Raw genomic sequence first — 19,055 nt, 5'->3', positions numbered from 1 at the left:
TTTGCTAGATTCCTGATCCTCAGAAACTATGAGTTAATGAATGTTTGATATTTTCAATCTGCTAAGTTTCCTGGTAATTCGTTACCCCTCAATAAATACCTAATATGTTAGCTTTTTGAGTTGGCCAAAAAGTTCATTCAGTTTTTTCCATAAGATGGTTCTAGTAGTGCTTAGCTGTCTTTAACTTCATTGTAAGCAATTTTGTTAGATTGCATTGTGACAGCTATTGTATGGGTGTGCATTTAAAACAGCTTACCAAAATTGATGAATTTTTCTTTTTTCTGTTCAACCACTGTGAGCAGAATGTAGGATCTTACTTCCTCGACCAGGGATCAAACCTGTGCTTCCTGCAGTGGAAGCACGTTGTCTTAACCAATGGACAACTAGGGAAGTCGGTGATTTTTTGTGTAACCATTTCAATATTAGAGATATTAGGGGAAAAGCAACATTTTTGGCCTATTATGCTTTATTATTTCAAGAAAGGTAAAAACACAACTGAAACGCAGAAAAAGATTAGTTTTCAATATATGAAGAAGGTGCTGGGACTGATTGGGTGTGTCAAAAGTGGTTTGTGAAGTTTCGTGCTGGAGATTTCTCTCTGGATGATGCTCCACAGTAGGGTAGACAAGTTGGAGTTGACAGCAATCAAATTAAGAACATTAATTGAGAACAAGCAAATTACAGCATGGGGGAGATAGCCAACATATTCAAAATATCCAAATGAAGCACTGAAAATCAGTTACACCAGCTTTGTTATATTCAGCACTTTGACGTTTGGGTTCCACATAAGTGAAAAAACCTTGACCATATTTCCACATGTAATTCCCTACTTAAACATAATGAAAACTTTCTGTTTTTAAAACATTGTGATAGGCAATTAAAAGTGGATACTATATATTAATGTGGAATGGAAGAGATCTTGGGGCAACCAAAATGAACCAACACCAACCACACCAAAGGCCAGTCTTCATCCAAAGAAGGTAATGTATGTGTATGTGATGAGAGTGGAAAGGAGTTGTCTGTTATGAGATTCTTCCAGAAAACCAAACAATTAATTCCAGCAAGTACTGCTCCCAATTAGATCAACTTAAGGCAGCACTTGACAAAAAGTGTCCAGAATTAGTCAACAGAAAATGCAAAATCTTCCATCAGGATAATTTGAGACTGCATGTTTCTTTGATGACAGGAAAACTGTTAGAGCTTGGCTGGGACATTCTGATTCATCTGCCGTGTTCACCAGACATTGCACCTTCAGATTTCCATTCATTTTGGTCTTTACAAAATTCATTTTTTATTATTTTTAATTGGAGGGTAATTGCTTTACAATGTTGTATTGGTTTCTGCCATACATCAACATGAATCAGTCATAGGTATACATATGTACAATATTCTCTTAATGGAAAAAGTTTCTATTCCTTGGAAGACTGTAAAAGTCACCTGGAACAATTCTTCGCTCCAAAACATAAAATGTTTAGGAAGATGAAATTATGAAGTTGCCTGAAAAATTGCAGACGGTAGTGGAACAAAATGGTGAATAAATTGTTCAATAAAGTTCTCGGTGAAAATGGAAAATGTGTCTTTTATTTTTACTTAAAAACTAAAGAAATGGGCTTCCCTGGTGGCTCAGTGGCAAAGAATCTTCCTGCCAACACAGGAGACACGGGTTCAATCCCTGATCCACGAAGATCCCACCTGCGCTGGGGCAACTAAGCCTGTGCACCACAGCTGTTGAGCCTGTGCTCTAGGGCCCAGGAGCCCATGGTCCACAAGAGGAGCCACCACAGTGAGAAGCCCACGCACCACAACTAGAGAGTAGTCCCCATTCACCACCATTGGAGAAAGCCCCTGCAGCAATGAAGACCCAGCACAGCCAAAAATAAATAAATAAGTGGGAAAAAAAAAAAAAAACTGAAGGAACTATCGGGATGAGTATCTACTTTCTGATACCGCCTATCCTCTTGCCTCAGGAAGCGACCGAGATTTCACTGACAGGAATGATGAACAGCACTGCGCACTCCCGTCCTCCTGATGCCTATGAAAGAAAGTTAAAATGAAGTCGCTCAGTCGTGTCCGACTCTTGTGACCCCATGGACTGTAGCCTACCAGGCTCCTCTGTCCATGGGCTTTTCCAGGCAAGAATACTGGAGTGGAGTGCCATTTCCTTCCCCAGGGGACTTTCCCGACCCAGGGATCGAACCCGGGTCTCCAGCATTGTAGGCAGATGCTTTTACCGCCTGAGCCAGGGGGAAGTCCCTGACGCCTGTGGTGCGGGGCCAACAACGGCTGTGCAGTAGGGTCGCCCTGGACCGGGAGCCTGGAAGCGCAGGGAGATGGTGCCGACCACACAGCAGCGTCCGGGGAAGGCCGCGACACTGCGAGGGATGAGGGGGTTCCCTCGACCCCCGAAGCCCCTCTCATCCCTCTTCCACTTCTCTTGAAACAGAAGCCGCCTGCGTTGCGGTCCGGGGCCCCACGACCCGCCCGCCTTGCCGTGCGGCTCGCCCCCGCCCTCCTTCCTGCCGCCAAACCAGCCCCGCCAGGGCTGCAGCTCCTCGGAGCATTTTGCTTAGCACTCCCCGCCCTGCTGGGGCCACTGCTACAGCGTCGCTCTCAGTGACAGCTATTCATGTCTGTTTACGGGCCTTCTTTAATTGTTTATTTATGTATTTTTGGCCGCGCCGGGTCTTTGTTGCTGCACACGGGCTTTCTCTACTTGTGGCCAGCAAGGGCTACTCTCTAATTGCAGCCGCAGGCCTCTCGCTGCGGAGGCTTCTTCTGTTGCAGAGTTCAGGGTCTAGGCTCTGCGCCTTCAGCAGTTGCCGACTGGGGGCTCTGCTGCCCAGGCACGTGGGATCTTCCCAGACCAGGGATCCAACCCGTGTCCCCTGTGTTGGCAGGCAAGTTCTTAACCGCTGGGCCTCCAGGGAAGCGCCCTGTTTTCCCTCTGTTCCCGCCCCACTAGCAGGTGAGCTTTAAAGGTACTTTCCCTTGAGTAGCGTCCCTTCATCCAGAGCAGTACCTGCAACCTCTCCAGTATCTTGCCTGGAGAATCCCAGGGACAGAGGAGCTGGCGGGCTACAGTCCATGGGTTCGCAAGAGTCGGACGCGACTGAGTGGCTAACCCACCACCACCACCTGCAACCTAGTATGTTCTGAGTGGGTCTCGTCCAGGCGGTGCTCGGAGCGCGCCCCGCCCCCCGCCCCGCGGAACTCTGCGACGTAGACTTGTTTCCCTGGGAGCGCATTCGGCGTGGGACCCCAGCCCTCCTCGGTCCCGGCGGCAGCGCATGGCGGTGAGAGGTCTGCAGGCCGGGAGCGCGTGGCGGGGCTTTGGGCGGTTGGCGGCTCCTCATGACCCTCGTTCTTTCCCCCTTTCCCCAGGCTCCAGGACATCCTGCTCGGGAGACAGCGGCAGCCCCAGACCCAGGTACTGCCCGTGCACCCTGCAGCCCCTGGTTCCCCAGGCTGCTTCCTAAAGCTCTGAGTCCTTCCACTGGAAGGCCTCATCCAGTCCGTCTGCTTAGGGCGCCCTACTTGCCATGACGCTGCCTCGAAGACCAAAAAACAAAAGAAGAAAACCCGGGATGGGGCGTCTGTTGCCACTGGAAGCGGGAAGACCCCAGAAAAGCAGGCCCCCGAAGAAGCCCCCCTAAGCGCAGAGGCCCAGGCAAGGGCGGGCCTCAGTCGGGAAGGGTGAAGTCTCGGGCGCGTTCTGGGCGGGAGCCCGCCTGTGGGTGTAGTCCCGGATTTACAACGGGAAGTGGATAAGATGCGGCGTTTTGGGTTCCTGTGGAATGAGGCTGGAAGCCCCAGCGCCCCGATGCCCGCTCACAGTCACTATCCACAATCCATCACAGGCTGAGCAGCTGTCTCGGGAACTGGCCTGGTGCGTGGAAAAGCTGGAGCTGGGACTGAAGATGCAGAGACCCACCCCTAAGCAGAGTGAGGGCCCTTTTGTAGAGTTGGGGGAGGGAAACGGTGACAGTCGTATGGCCTCAGGTGCTGCCAAGGGATGGAATTGTTCCCTTTGCGGTAGGACAGTTGGAAGTGAGGATAGAGATTACTTGTCCTTTGTTTTCATCTGCAGAAGAACAAGCTCTTAGGGCAATCCGAACCCTGCGCAGCCAGAGAACCCCCCTGCCCCGGAAGAGGCAGCTGATGCGCTCTTTGTTTGGGGACTACAGGGCTCAAATAGAAGCCGAGTGGCGAGGGGCCCTGCAGGCTCTCAGAACTGGTGAGAAACTGAGAACTGGTTGAGGAAGAACTGCCTAGTTCAAGGGGGCAGGAGGAAAAGCCTGGGCAGTGAAAGGCGGAAGACTTGTGCAGCGGGGCTGCCGCAGTAGGAAGGGGCTTTCTCCACGGGGAGAAAGCCTGGGGCGCAGGTAACAGAACTCCGGCTTGGACTAGGGAGGCAAAGGGGGCAGTTAGTGAATCTGTGATTCTTAAGGGTGTGTGATGATAGTACTTACAATTTTGAGAAGCAAGTTAATTTTTACAGTGAGGTTAGAGTTGTATGGGCAGTTAATGTTTGCCCATCAGTATTATTCAATTCTGATACTGTCCCTCTCTTCGCCTACAGCTGCCCATTCAGCCCGGGTGCAGCCTGTAGGTGAGGCTGCCAGAAAGAAGAGCCGAAGGGTCTGCAGACCTCGTCCAGAAAGAAGGTCCAAGGGCACCTTGGATACTCGTGATGAAGAGTTTAGGTTTAATTTCTTTTAGCCTCTTCCCTAGAGTGGCCACCTCTGCAGTGGTGCAGGGTTTCTGTGGAGTGCAGCACTTTTCCAGGAATGCTGTGGGGCAGATGGGAGACCTGCATGTTTGGTGCTGACAAGCCCAGGACCCCACTTGTAGGTTTTCAGCTGAGATGTCCCTCCTAGCAGAAGAGGGAGGTTCCTTTCATTGGTCTACAGTAGACTGAAGTGAGTGTTCACAGTGTGTTATAAAACAGCTGTCCCCAACCTTTTTGACACCAGGGACAGATTTCATGGAAAACAGTTTTTCCACAGAGAAGGTGGGAGGTGAAATTCAGGTCATAATGCAAGCAATAGGGAGTGAATATAAATATAGATGAATCTTCCCTTGTTCACCATCTTTTCATCTCCTGCTGAGTGGCCTGGTTGCAAACAGGCCATAGACCAGTGCGGGCCCAGGGGTTGGGGATCCCTGTCATAGAAGACTCTCAACGGTCTCAGGAGCAGACTAAGTAGGTGGTGTTAATAAGGGTTAGTGGGGAAGCTGTATAGTTGTCCACTGGTGCTCACTCATGGAAGGGTGTCCTCTCAAGTGCTATGGCGCTCCACACCATTGAGTCCCATTGCTGTAATAAAACTGTTTCTTATAAATGTGGATACGCAAAAGCGTGTGCTGTCTAACTGTGCCGTTACAGGAAACGGAGGTGAGGTGGTGTTGGGCACTGCTGGGTCCAGGCCTGGTCCTTTGTATTGCCTTCATTGCTGAGCAGGCGTCATCCTCCAGGAGCCGGTGTCATCCTCCAGGAGCCGGTGTATCCCCAGCAGCCCAGGCTTTGTTCTGAGGAGCAGGTGGCTTCCTGCCCTAAGAATCCCAGCCAGACACCAGCACTGACTCTCTGGGCAAGCTCTGATGTCAGCGGCTCCAGGTGACAGTCCCAGGACTGCTGCATGAAGTTGGGTTTTCACGGTGGTTTAATTCTCTTGTGACTGTGATGCCATCTCTGGTAGTGTCTCCCAAACTGACTAGACAGATACCCAGAGCCCGCCTGCCTACTCAGCATCTCTGCTTTGGTTTCACAGATATTTCATACTTGATATTTCCACAACCTAAGTCCCTAAATCTGCCTTCGGCTTTCCAGTGAATGGCACTACTGCCCACCAAGTTGATTAGGCCCAAAATCTATGTCATCTCTGCAAAAGGAGTTCCTGGATCCAGTTCCATAGAGTGAGAGAGTGTGTGTCTGTGCGCGCACCTTGGCTTCCTCACACCAACAGCAATTCTTGGATGTCGGCAGCATGTCCAAAATTCAACTCAGTTATGACGCTATCTACCCAGACAGAGTCAGATTCCACAGGAAAGTGCTCAACCTCACAAGACCCAGCTCTGCTTCATGCACCAGTTGCAAGTCCGGGTTGTTACCTGTATTTCTGACCAACTGGCTACAAATCAGCTTCCTGTGACCCACTTCTTGGGTTTAGTTAACTTGCTACAGTGGGTCCCAGAACTCAGGAAATCTTGTTTACTCACTAGGTTACCAGTTTATCACTAGGATGTGAGTAACAGGCAGATGAGACACAGAGTGCCAGGCATGAGGAAAGGCATGGAACTCCGTGCTCACCACCCGGAAGCTCTGTTGGTTTCTATGGAGGCTTCCTTTGCAGATACCATCAGTTCAACCTCCAGCCTGTCCCCGCTCCCTGGAGGTGGAAGTTTTTAACCCTCTAATCACAGGCTTCATTCTCCGGCCAGCAAAGTGACACCTGACATCTCTCTCCACCAAGTGAGGACACACTGAGGTGGCTGTACCCTAACCAGGAGCTAAATCAGCCAGCACACTGGTCTTGGACTTCTCAGCCTCCAGAAACGTGAGAAATAAACTTACGGATTTTAAACCACCTGGTCTGTGATATTTCGTTATGGCAGCCTGAGCTAACACACCATTCAGTGGGTGGGGGAAAAATAAAGCTTTTCAAGAAATGTTATAGGGAAAACTGTATATCCACACACAAAAGATTATAAGTTGGACCCTTACCTGTTAACATATATAAAAAATTCGCTCAAAACAGATCAAAGACCCAACCATAAGACCTAAAACTATAAATCTCTTTGAAGAAAAGATAGGGGCACATCTTCGTAATATTGGATTTAATAATGATTTCCTGAATATGACACCCTAAGCACAGGCTTTTGTTCTGTCTTGTTTTGGCTGTGCTGGCTCTTCACTGCTGTGCGGGCTTTTTCTCTAATTGCAGCGAGCAGCTGTGCGCAGGTGTCTCTCATTGCTTCTCTTGTCGAAGAGCAGGGGCTCTAGGGCGAGTGAGCTCCAGAGCACAAGCTCAGAGTTCGGCGCACAGGCTTGGTTGCTCCAGGGCATGTGGGCATCTTCCCGGATCAGGGATTGAACTCATGTCTCCTCCACTGACAGGCAGATTCTTTACTACTGAGCCACCAGAGATGCCCTAGATACATTGAACTTCATAAACATTAAAAACTTTTGTGAATGAAAGGACACTATCAAGAGAGTAGACAGAAAACTCATAGAATGAGAAAATATTTACAAGTATATTAACCTGATAAAGATTACCCCCTGAATATGAATAGAATGTTAGATTTCTAATTAAAAAATAGACATGCAAGCAATAAAGGTTTACTGTATAGCACAGGGAAATATAGTCAACATCTTGTACAACCTCTGATGGGAAATAATTTCAAAAATAATATGTGTATCTGTATAACTGAATCACCGTGCTGTACACCTGAAGCACTGTAAATCAACTGTACTTCAATAAAATATATTTTTTTTAAAAAATGGAAAATTAAAAAGATTACCCTTCAAAATACATAAAGAACTCCTACACCTCAACAACAAAAACAACGCAATTCAAAAATGTGCCAAGGGTCTGAATAGACACTTCTCCAAAGAAGACAGAAATAAATAGTCAAAGGCGCATGAAAAGATGCTCAATATCCTTCGTCATCAGGGAAATGCAAACCAAAAGCAAATGAGATACCACTTCACACTCATCAGGATGACTATTATCAAAACAATGGAAAACAAGTATTGAGGAAGACGGACAAACTGGAACCTTCACGAACTGACAGTAGGGATGTAAAATGACACTGCCAATTTGGGAAAGTTTGGTCATTCTTCAAAAACTTAATTACCATATGATCCATCAAATTTATTCCTGGGATTATACCCCAAAGTATTGGAAGGATGGAAAGTACAAGCACAGATTTGTACACCTTCACAGCAGCATTATGCACAAAGTCAACAAGCAGAAACACCCGTAACCCATCAACAGATGATGATGGGTGAACAAAACATGGTGTCTGCAAACAATGGAGTACGCTTCAGCTAAGTGAAATGAGCCAGGACACAAAGGCAAATGTGTGACCTCACTTACACGAGGTACTTCAGAGTAAGCAAATTCTTAAGAGAGAATAAGGAAAAGGAGAAGAGTGCAGAATTTCTAATAAAAAAGTTCTGGAAACAGATTTGCTGATGATCATACAACACTGTGAATGTATCTAATACCACGGAATTATACACTTAAAAATGGTTAAAATGGTAAATGTAATGTTTTTACTGGAGAAGGAAATGGCAACCCACTCCAGTATTCTTGCCTGGAGAATCCTATAGACAGAGGAGCCTGACGGGCTACAGTCCATGGGGTCACAAAGAGTCGGACACAACTGAGTGACTAACACACAATGTTATTACCACAATAAAGAAGGCAGTATCAACTCTAGGAAAGTATGAACAACATGCTGTTTTTAAATTTACAAAGGTGTAAAACCACATAAACATGCAGAACTCTCCAGTGTGAGTTTTCTAGGACTGAGGAAATAGGAGCTGCACTTACAAGTTCCACAGTACTTCTCTTGTGGATGTTGTCTGAGTGTCTGTACACAACCTACACTGATCACAATAGTGGTGAGTTCTCTTTCTAAGGGTAGGCCACAGGGCTTCTCCTTTTTGCTTACCTTTTTTCCACTCAATTTCTCTAAAATGAACATGCACTGCTTTTAAGAAAGGAAGTTTTTTAAAATTAGAAGTGCCTGTTCACCTGTGACACCATGTGGACAGTAAGTAGAGGGTGGTCACAAGGGGAAAGCACACCACAGACCGTGGACCTCCCGACCGTCACAGGGAGAAGTCTTCCCGGAGGTGAATCCTCTGGTGCTGAGACATGTTGGAGCTGTGCCGGAAGGCCTTGCCGCACTCGCCACACGTGTAAGGCTTCTCCCCAGTGTGGATCCTCCGGTGCTGCAGGAGGTACGTGCCCTGGCTAAAGGCCTTCTTACAATCAGCACACTTATATGGCTTCTCTCCGTGGTGTGACCTCTGATGGTGGATGAGTCTGGAACTGTTGTGGAAAGCCTTCCCGCACTCACTGCACTTGTAGGGCTTCTCTCCCGTGTGGATCCTCTGGTGCTGGATGAGGTGGGTGCTCTGGCTGAAGACTTTGCCACAGTCATTACACTCATAGGGCTTCTCTCCGGTGTGGCTTCTCTGATGTTCAACAAGCTTGGTTTTTTGGATGAAGGCTTTCTCACATTCGTTACATTTATAGGGTTTTTCCCCAGTGTGAATTCTCTGATGCTGGATCAGATTGGAGCTCTGGGTAAAGCCTTTGCCACACTCTTTGCACTCGTATGGCTTCTCTCCGGTATGGGTCCGACGGTGCCGGATGAGGATTGAGCCGTCGCTGAAGGCCTTCCCGCAGTCACTGCACTTGTAGGGCTTCTCCCCCGTGTGGATCCTCTGGTGGTAGATGAGGGAGGAGTAGGCACTGAAGTGCTTCCCGCACTCGCTGCACTTGTAGGGCTTCTCCCCAGTGTGGACCCTCTGATGCTTCATGAGGTTGGGCCTCTGGTTGAACGTCTTCCCGCACTCATCGCAACAGTAGGGGATCTCTCCAGAGTGCATCCTCCGGTGACTGATGAGCTCACAGCTCTGGGGGAAGGCCTTCCCACACTCTTCACACTTGTAGGGCTTCTCTTCACTGTGCAGTCGCTGGTGCTTGACAAGGTTAGCGCTGTACCTGAAGGCCTTCCCACAACAACTACAATAAAGCAATCTTTTCCCAACAGGAATTTTCTGGTCTTCTTTAACAACTAAATTTGCAGGGAAAATTTCCCCTGAACTGTGAACTGTATTTGTTTTTCTGCACCTGTGTACACGTTTATGGTTATTAAGATATGATCTCTGTTCAAAACTCTGTTCACATATATCACATTTGTGAGGTCTTTGATCAGGGATAGGCCTTGACCCCGACCTGAGGTTTCCTCCAGACTCCAGGCCACACTCCTCATTGGCCAGTGTGACTAGCCTGGGGCCTCTCTGCTCCCCAGGCCTCACCAGGTGCCCCTCTGGCTCCCTGACACACTCATGGGCTTCTCCTGGCTCAGGTCCCTGGAGAACACTCCCCCTGAGTGGGTCCAGTTCTCTCCCAAACAGCATTTCGCCTGATGTGACCTCCTGGTTCTCAGTCCTGGTCCCATGAGCTGAAACAACAAACAGAACACCTCGGGGTCACCTGTTCTGACTCTGGAAGGAAGGTAAAAGATGCTGCCAACCACTTGTGGACTACCAGCTCCACCATCTCCAACATCATGCAGACACAAGAGCCTGGCATTCAGAAGCTAAAAGCCTTGCCCAGGGCTGCAATCACAGGGCAGTGCAAGCATCCGCCCAGCTCTTAATACCCAACCTTTCCTGCACACAGAGGCCGCTGGGTGGGACAGCAGGATACCCGTCCTCATCCCAAAAGGACAGAAGATGGAAGCTTCACAGCATCACCAAAACCAGAGCAAGGAGGGGCCCCAGAGGACATTAAGGATACCTGATGAAGAAGTGAAACCTGAACAAGTCTACGGCTGCCCCAGCTGATCCACCCCAACATCCACGGTGGGAAACCAGCTGCCTCCCCACGAGCAGAGAGGGCACGGCGTGTGCTGACTCAGGATGAGGGGACAAGCACACAGGCCACGACCAACCTCAGGGCTCCCCAGGGTCCTGAGAGACCACCTGTGAGCCACTAGCACTTACACTCCAGACGCCACGGAGGATGCCCTCATCTGAGGCCCTGTCCACCCCTCCTTCCCTGACAAGACACACAGTGACTCCATGTGCAGAACCTGCTCATCAGAAACTTGTTCTCTATGAGCCAAGACACACACACACACAAAAAGGCCCAAGGTGGGGACAACCAATGCCCTGCAGAAGTATAGTGGAAAATACCCTGTGGTATGTTCATGACAGAACAGCATATGATGATGAGACCAAACAAACTCCATATAACACGTCAGCCCTGCCCTGCAGGAGTCAGACAGAAGGCCCAGGGGAGCTATGGGAGATGACAGAGGAGGCCCTGTGGTCTCCCAGGGAACTAGGAATGTTCTCTATTTTGATCTGGTGGGTGGACTGTTTGTATAAATTCACTGAGCTATAAATAGGATTCGTCTCATTTCTGTAAGCATTTATATCTGAAGAAACAAATTTACAAAAGAGAAATTCACGTCCTTTGAGCCAACAGTTTCTTCCAGGGACACTAGGAAGACATCTGCAGGACAACACTCAGGTCATCACAGCAGTGAGTCTAGAGAGCACCCTTCCCAAGCACCTCCAGTGAGGACAGGGACAGAAACAGACATGCGTCCAGTGAGAAATCAGCCACCCAGTAATGCACACCGATCACTGCATTCCTGCTAGGAAGTGATGTCCGTGTGCGGGCGTGGACTAGACTCCACTGGAAAAGGGACAGCAGGCGCACACCGGCACACATCTGTATCTGGGTGCTGAAATCCAAGGTGATGTGTACCCCCTCCCTTTCCTGTAAAGTCTATAACCATCCAGTAGGTTAACTCAGAGGAGGGTGACGAAGTGATGTTCTTCCCTGTGGCCCCGTCTGACCACCTGATGCTCCTCGGAAGGCAGGACTCTGGAGGGCAGGGCTCCAGGGGGTCCCTCAGGGCATGCCCAAGTGTCCGCCCCTCTTCTCCCCCATCAACACAGCCCCCTATCACCCTTCTACAAGATTCAGCTCAAGAATTACCCCTGCTGCTGCTGCTGCTAAGTCACTTCAGTCGTGTCCTACTCTGTGCGACCCCAGACGGAAGCCGACCAGGCTCCGCCGTCCCTGGGATTCTCCAGGCAAGAACACTGGAGTGGGTTGCCATTTCCTTCTCCAATGTGTGAAAGTGAAAGTGAAGTCGCTCAGTCGTGTCCAACTAGTAGCGACCCCATGGACTGCAGCCTACCAGGCTCCTCTGTCCATGCGATTTTCTAGGCAAAAGTACTGGAGTGGCTTGCCATTGCCTTCTCCGAAGAATTACCCCTAACTAAACAATAAAGATACTGTGCCACATGGGGGAAACAGCCATTATTTTGTAATAATTTTAAAAGGCATATAATCTAAAAAAAAAAAAAGGCATATAATCTACAAAAATACTGAATCACTAAATTGTACACCTGAAACTAACAGAATGCTGTAAATCAACTATATTTCAATTAAAAGAGCACCCAGGTTGTGGCAGAGGCCACTCCCAGGGCCGACCATCTTCTTCCCAATCCATGAGTCAGTTTGGTACCATTCTGTGGGCCCCAACACATGCTTGTTCAGCAGGTGAGTTGGGGTGGCAGTCCCCCACGCACCTGAGCCATCGACGCTTGGTTGCTCTGCCCCATGCATGTCCAGGACCCACAGCTCATCCCCTCGCTCCAACTGTACAATCACCTCCGGCTTGGGACCTCCAAGTCCAGCTCCTGGGAAGGAGATGGGGCCTGGGGTGGGTGCCACGGACACAGTGCGGGCTCACCCAGGACTGCCAAGGGAGAGGACATACGCATGCGGGGGTGACAGGAAGTCTGGATACTCCCTGGAGGGGTGGGCATGGGCGTGCAGTTGAAGATCTGAGCACAAGGGCTCTCTCCACCAAGAGGCGCATCTGCCTTGGGCCTGGGGAAGGGAGGCAGTCTCACCTGGGGCCACCTAACCAAGCCCCACCGGGGGCCCTCTGCTGTGCAGACCAGGCCTGCCTGGGGCCAGAGTCAGTAGTAATATGTCTCTGAACTCAGGGGATGAGGCCCCCAACCCAGCCCCTGCTCAGCCCCCAGCCCCCAGGGCTGTTCCTCGAGTTGCATCCCAGCGAGGGGCCTCACCCAGCGATACCAGGTTCCTGTAAGTCTCCAGCATCACTTCCCTGTAGAGGCCTTTCTGAGCAGGGCCCAGAAGGCCCCACTCCTCCTGCGAAAGGAGCACAGCCACGTCCTCGAAGGTCACTTCAGCCTGTAACAACACGAGCTGCTGAGGCCCAGGCATGGCTCAGGCTGGGCCCTGGGCTGGAGAAACAGCACAGGAGTGTCTACAGGCCTGACCCCCATGTGTGGCCTGGAATAGTGGGGGGAGGGTGGGCCTGGACCCTTTGACTGCTGAGCCAACCCATTCAGGGAGGCTAGACACCCCCAAGGTCACCCTCCCTCTGCTCAGCACCCCTCAGCATCCCACACCAGGGAAGCCTGACGGTTTGCTAAGGCCGAGCAGACAGGGAAGCCCTGGGAGAAGACCTCCCGCCTCCCAGGGAGGACAGATGCTCACCTGAGGCAGGGCACACAGATGCAAAGCTGCCATCCCCTGGTACCCTGGGCTTCCTGGGATGGATGCAGGAGCCAGTCACTGCCTGGTCCCTCCCGCAGTTGGCCTCAACACTCGGCCTCCCAGGCAGACTCTGCTCCCTGCAGACGTGTGCAATGTTTCAGATCATCTGCCCCTACCTCCTCCCAGGCACAGAGTTGTCTCATTCAGGTGGAGAATGGAGAGTCATTCACTTTATATGAAATAAAGATAACACATTAAGGGCTGAGAAGGAAAGAGAAGTTAAAAAAATTCAATAGAAGGCGAAAAGCAAAGACAAAGATTAGGAGCCAAAAGATACAAAATGAGCAGAAGTAAGTCCAATGGATGGGTAACTGAAGCAAAAGGATTAAACTCACCTACTGGATGCAAAAAACTCCCCAAGCAGATACACAAAGTGCACCTATATAACCTAAAATAAAATACACAGAAAGGCTAAACATAAGGCAGACCAAAGAAACAGTAATTAAAACAAAGCTACGATAGCTATATTTACCTTCTCTGTATTTTTAAAGCTCTTGATTGGAGTAAAACATTTATACAGCAAGGTCAACAAATCCTGACCACACCGCTCAAGGGGCTTAGCCCATAGAACCAGCCATCAGCCCTCCGGCAAATGCAGGCTCTACCTGCTCCCTGACCTCCCAAGGGAGAGCCACTACCCTCCTCTCACCAGCACAGACCAGGATCCCGGGGACTCCATCAGACTAGCTATGCCTTCTACATTCTGCGCTGGCTTCCTCCCTTTGGCACACTATTTGCAAACTTAATACGCATTGCTGCATGTGGTTTAGCAATATTTATACCAATCAAAACAAAACTCAAACCAATAATCATTATTAGGAATAAAAGCAGACATTGCATGTTAATAATAGGAAAAATACACCAAAAAGCTATAATTATAAACACATGTGTCTACCAAAAAATCCTCAAAGTATAGAAAGTCAGAGCTAAGTGCAGTGCCAATAAGAAACATACAAACCCTCCCCTGCAATGAGAGACTGTAACACTTTCCTCAGAAGTGAGTGAATCAAGTAGAGAACACCTACTTAAAGCACAGAGAATACATACACATGTTTTTTCAAAAGGGACACTGATTATTATAAGAAATACCACATACCAGAAGGCAATGGCAAGCCACTCCAGTACTCTTGCCTAGAAAATCCCATGGATGGAGGAGCCTGGTAGGCTGCAGTCCATGGGGTCGCTAAGGGTCGGACACGACTGAGCGACTTCACTTTCACTTTTCACTTTCACACATTGGAGAAGGAAATGGCAACCCACTCCAGTGTTCTTGCCTGGAGAATCCCAGGGACAGGGGAGTCTGGTGGTCTTCCATCTATGGGGTCACACAGAGTAGGACACGACTGAAGTGACTTAGCAGCAGTAGCAGCAAGCAAAAAAAGAAAGTTTCAAAAAATTCCAAAGACTGGTATCTTTTGGCAAACATTCATATTGTGGTTCTACCACCTGATTAATTTTTTAAAAGTACTCCTTCAAGAAAAACATAAGAACAGAGACTGAAGGGAAAGGGAAAATGGAAATAAAGCTTACCTGAGGAAAAATGTGCATCCTTAACACATTTAACAAAGGGATTGAAAGAATAATCTAAGCATTAAACAAGAAACCAGACACAGAATAAGAAAGCAACTCAAGAAAAGAATATCAAGAAAACAAACATGATTTAAAGAAACAGAAAATAATCTCAACCTTGGTTCTTTGAAAATGCTAATAACATCTGGCAAGTCCAATGTGGGGAAGAGATGGAAAAGGACACAGTATTTTAAAGAACAAAACAGGGAACACAACGCTACATATCACACATACAGCAGTGGTTTTCAGAGTGCGAGCCTAGCCCCTGGCAGCCCCAGCACTCAAGTCTGGTTAGTAGCAACCCTAAGGTAACACAACAGAAGCGTCTGCATTGGTCAGTGACAAGGTGCAGATGCTCACTTCCTCACTCCGCTGCTGTAACAATGCACCAAAGACCCCAGTCAATGCATTAAGTCACAGAAAAAGAAGCAGATGCCATAGTTCAGTGGTAAGGGAGCACAGGTCCGATCTCGGGTTGGGGAACTGAGATCCTGAGAGCTATCGCTTGACCAGAAAAGAAACACAAGCCATGAAGACTGCAAGAGAATAGACAAAATCATCATTATTTGAGAATGATAAGACCATCTACATAAAAAAATGCAAGAAGATTAGCTAAGTTTTGGGATGATAAAGTTCAACAGGACTGCTATATAGGAGGTCAACACGTTAGTTAATATCACTCCTGTGTACTAGTAATCAGCAACCAAAAAACAGCTTTCACAACACCTACAAAAACTATACAGCACCTAACAAAAAAAATGTATGTTTATGAACAAAACTTTACTGAAGGACACTTTAAAAAAAAACACCTATGGAGAAGGAGACAGTGTTCATAAACAGGAGGACTCAATATAAAAATGTCAATTCTCCCCAAATGAATCTATTAATTCTATACAATCAAAATTGCAATAGGACTTTCCTGGTGATCCAGTCATTAGGAATCCCCCTGCAGGAGACATGGGTTCAATCCCTAGCCTGGGAAGATCCCACGTGCCAAGGGGCAACTGAGCCCATGTGTCACAACTACTGAGCCTGCTCAGTCTAGACCCCAAGAGCTGCAATTACTGAGCCCACAAGCCCTAGAGCCCAGGCTCCACAACAAGAGAAGCCACTGCAAGGAGAAGACTGTACACCGCAACTAGAGAAAGTCCAAGCAGCTACAAAGACCCAGTGCAGCCAAAAAAAAAAAACAGAACATATCATGATATCTGAGCACAATGACTATCATGAGAGTCATGACCGAAGATTAACCAAGGAAATGCCAAAGAAGAACTCAGGCAGAGCCATGCCCGATCAGATATCAAGTCTTATCACAGGGCTGCGGTCATAAAAGTGAAATACAGTTGTCCCTAACTGTCCATAGGGAACTGATTCCAGGATCATGCTCAACTGGGTATCAAAATCCAAAAATGCTCAACACTCCTATATAAGCTCCATGCATATACACTTGCGATGTTAACAGCAATGCATCACTCAATAAATGGGACTGGCACAACTGATTTTCCACAGGCAAGTAAAATTAGATCCTGCCTTCCATGGCACACAAAAATGTATTTCAGACAGGTTGAAGGCCTGTTTCTTAAAAATGTTTATGGCTATTATGACAAAATAATATGGAAAACACACTATCCAAACAGAAAAAATTGCTTAATTTTACTCTATCAAAAAATACTTCTGTATGAGACACCACAAAATTAAAAACAAATGGCATGATGAGAGAAGATATTTTCAAACATACTTAATAAAAGTTATGGGCTTCCCAGGTGGCTCTGCAGTAAAGAACCAGCCTGTCACTGCAGGATATAGCAGGTTTGATCCAGGTCGGGAAGATTCCCTGGAGAAGGACATGGCTACCCACTCCAGTATTCTTGCCTGGGAAATCCCATGGACAGAGAAGCCTCACGGGCTACAGTCTGCTGCTGCTGCTGCTAAGTCACTTCAGTCGTATCCGACTCTTTGTGACCCCATAGACAGCAGCCCACCAGGCTCCCCCGTCCCTGGGATTCTCCAGGCAAGAACACTGGAGTGGGTTGCCATTTCCTTCTCCAATGTGTGAAAGTGAAAAGTGAAAGTGAAGTCACTCGGTCGTGTCTGACTCGTAGCGACCCCATGGACTGCAGCCTACCAGGCTCCTCTGTCCATGGGATTTTCTAGGCAAGAGTACTAGAGTGGCTTGCCACTGCCTTCTCAGGGGCTACAGTCTACCAGGTTGCAAAGGTCAGAAATGACTAAACTAAACAGCAGCAACAATAAAAGATATACATAGAATGTATTTAAAAATACAAAAAGAAACAAGCAAAAATCAATATTTAAACCAGAATTCCTGGGTGGTCCAGTGGTTAGGACTCTGTGCTTTCAATGCTGAGGGCCTGGGTTCAATTCTGGGCCTTAATCAAGGGACTAAGAGCCCACATTCGCTGCCCAACTAAGGCCAAGCACTGCAACTACTGAGCAATCGCCTCAACTAAAAAGAAGTCAGCTGGTCTCAAGGGAGATCATGCATGCCACAACGAAGACTCGATGCTGCCAAAAATAATAATTATTTAAAAATAAAAAATAAGGCCACTCAACACACACAAAATAAGCACAGGATGAAACCTAGTAAATCAGATAAAGAAATCAAAGTGTCCAATAAACATCTAAAGATTTTCAGTGTAATTAAGAATTAGGAAAACACACATTAGAACGGGACTTCTCATCACCACAGATAAGGGAAAATATATAAAACGCTTCACAATATCTACCGCTGGGCTTCCCCCCATGGCTCAGTGGTAAAGAATCTGCCTGCAATGCAGGAGACTCAGGAGACGCGGGTTTGACCCCGGGGTGGGGAAGATCCCCTGGAGAAGGAAATGGCGAACCACTTTAGTATTCTTGACTGGAAAATCCCATGGACAGAAGACTCTGGTGGGCTACAGTCCATAGGGTCACAAAGAGTCGGGACACGACTGGGAGACTGAATACACGAAGGCCTGAGAAACAGGGACTCCCAGAGTCCCGCAGACAGTCTGCTAGTCACTCTGAAAACTCACCTGGCCCTACCTGGCAGAGCTGAAACACTTCGAAGCCCTGGGACAGGAAACCAAATTGAAGGCACGTGCCCTTTAGAAATTCTTGCTATTGCACAAAAGACGCACAAGTATGTAACTGGATATCTGTGAGCAAAAAGTATTTTTTAAAGCGACATATTAAAAGCAGAAACCTATGGGGCAAATAAAAAGGTTTCAAACCTTGAGTAAAAGCCTCTGAGAAGAGAAACAGAAATCTGGCTGCGGCAGAAAAGTCTCAGAGGGTCAGCAGCAGAAACGAGTGGGGAGGGAGAAACGTGCGGGGGGCGGGGCCCGCAGGGCGACTGGGGAGGGCGCTGCTGCGGGAGGTGACAGGAGCTGGCGAGCGGCCAGCTGGAGGCCCCTGAGTCAGGAGGCGGAGGTGGAGAAGGGCCACGGTGGGGCGAGGCCGGCGCGCGCGGCGCTTGGTTACCGGCAACGTCTCACTCCGTGGAAGCAGCCCCTTGGGGCGACCCAGAAGGGAAGTCCGGTGGAGAGACCAGGACGGGCTTGGGGCCGGTGACCGAGGCTCCACCGCGGTAGAGGGGGCCGGCGAGGAACGACCCAGCCGGGAGGAACCCGTGGGGCTCGAGGCCTTCGGCTGGGACCCTCGGCGGGAGATTTGGAGTCGACGGAACGTCCCGGACGCCCCGCGGCCGCCCCCTCCCCAACCCCAACCGCCCACCCTCACCTCAGCGTCGCCCAACAGCGGCTGACAGACCAGGCCCCACCTGCTCGCTAAGCCCTGAAGACCTAAACCTGACCGGAAGTGACGATCCTTCCTCCGAGATACTGGCAGGAGGCGTCTTCCGGTCGCTCTGGGAACAGGACTCCGCGTCTCGGTGGTCAGCCGTCTAGAGGAACATAAACCCTAAGCCTTAGGTCCAAAAGCTGCCTCCAGTTGGCAGTCTGGACTCACGACCCCGACGCCTTGAAATGAAGGCTAGGCGAAGGCTTTTGGTGCTCAAGATTCAAAAAATTATTTTCAGTGACATTCTCCCTAGACAGCCACTCAAGGCACTACAACTAAGATCAGGAAGGCCCTTTTCTTTACAGCTAAAGGCAGAATGTGAAAAAGAACTAA

General features: G+C 48.7%; 2 protein-coding genes across 2 annotated transcripts; one reads left to right on the top strand and one right to left on the bottom strand.

Moving 5' to 3' along the window:
* Positions 1–3,173: 3,173 nt before the first annotated feature.
* C16H8orf33 (chromosome 16 C8orf33 homolog) lies at positions 3,174–5,346 on the top strand. The gene is made up of 6 exons (XM_055432334.2): positions 3,174–3,293; positions 3,382–3,427; positions 3,525–3,667; positions 3,858–3,942; positions 4,088–4,234; positions 4,580–5,346. The coding sequence occupies exons 1-6, from the start codon at positions 3,288–3,290 to the stop codon at positions 4,717–4,719; spliced, it is 567 nt and encodes a 188-aa protein (XP_055288309.1). The 5' UTR covers positions 3,174–3,287; the 3' UTR covers positions 4,720–5,346.
* Positions 5,347–6,822: 1,476 nt separating this feature from the next.
* On the bottom strand, positions 6,823–18,756 carry ZNF34 (zinc finger protein 34). Its single transcript, XM_055432253.2, has 8 exons — positions 18,663–18,756; positions 17,957–18,079; positions 14,452–14,670; positions 13,691–13,743; positions 13,296–13,524; positions 12,860–12,986; positions 12,353–12,463; positions 6,823–10,203 (listed from the first exon to the last, which is right to left on the bottom strand). Exons 5-8 carry the CDS (start codon positions 13,326–13,328, stop codon positions 8,840–8,842), a joined length of 1,635 nt encoding a protein of 544 aa, XP_055288228.1. The 5' UTR covers positions 13,329–13,524; positions 13,691–13,743; positions 14,452–14,670; positions 17,957–18,079; positions 18,663–18,756; the 3' UTR covers positions 6,823–8,839.
* Between the last annotated feature and the right edge of the window lie 299 nt (positions 18,757–19,055).

The sequence above is a fragment of the Moschus berezovskii genome, chromosome 16, assembly GCF_049115385.1.
Source record: "Moschus berezovskii isolate FMDL1 chromosome 16, NW_MosBer_1.0, whole genome shotgun sequence".
NCBI classification, from domain to species: domain Eukaryota; kingdom Metazoa; phylum Chordata; class Mammalia; order Artiodactyla; family Moschidae; genus Moschus; species Moschus berezovskii.
Note: the sequence above shows the minus strand (reverse complement) of the source record. Positions and strands in the feature narration are given on the sequence as shown.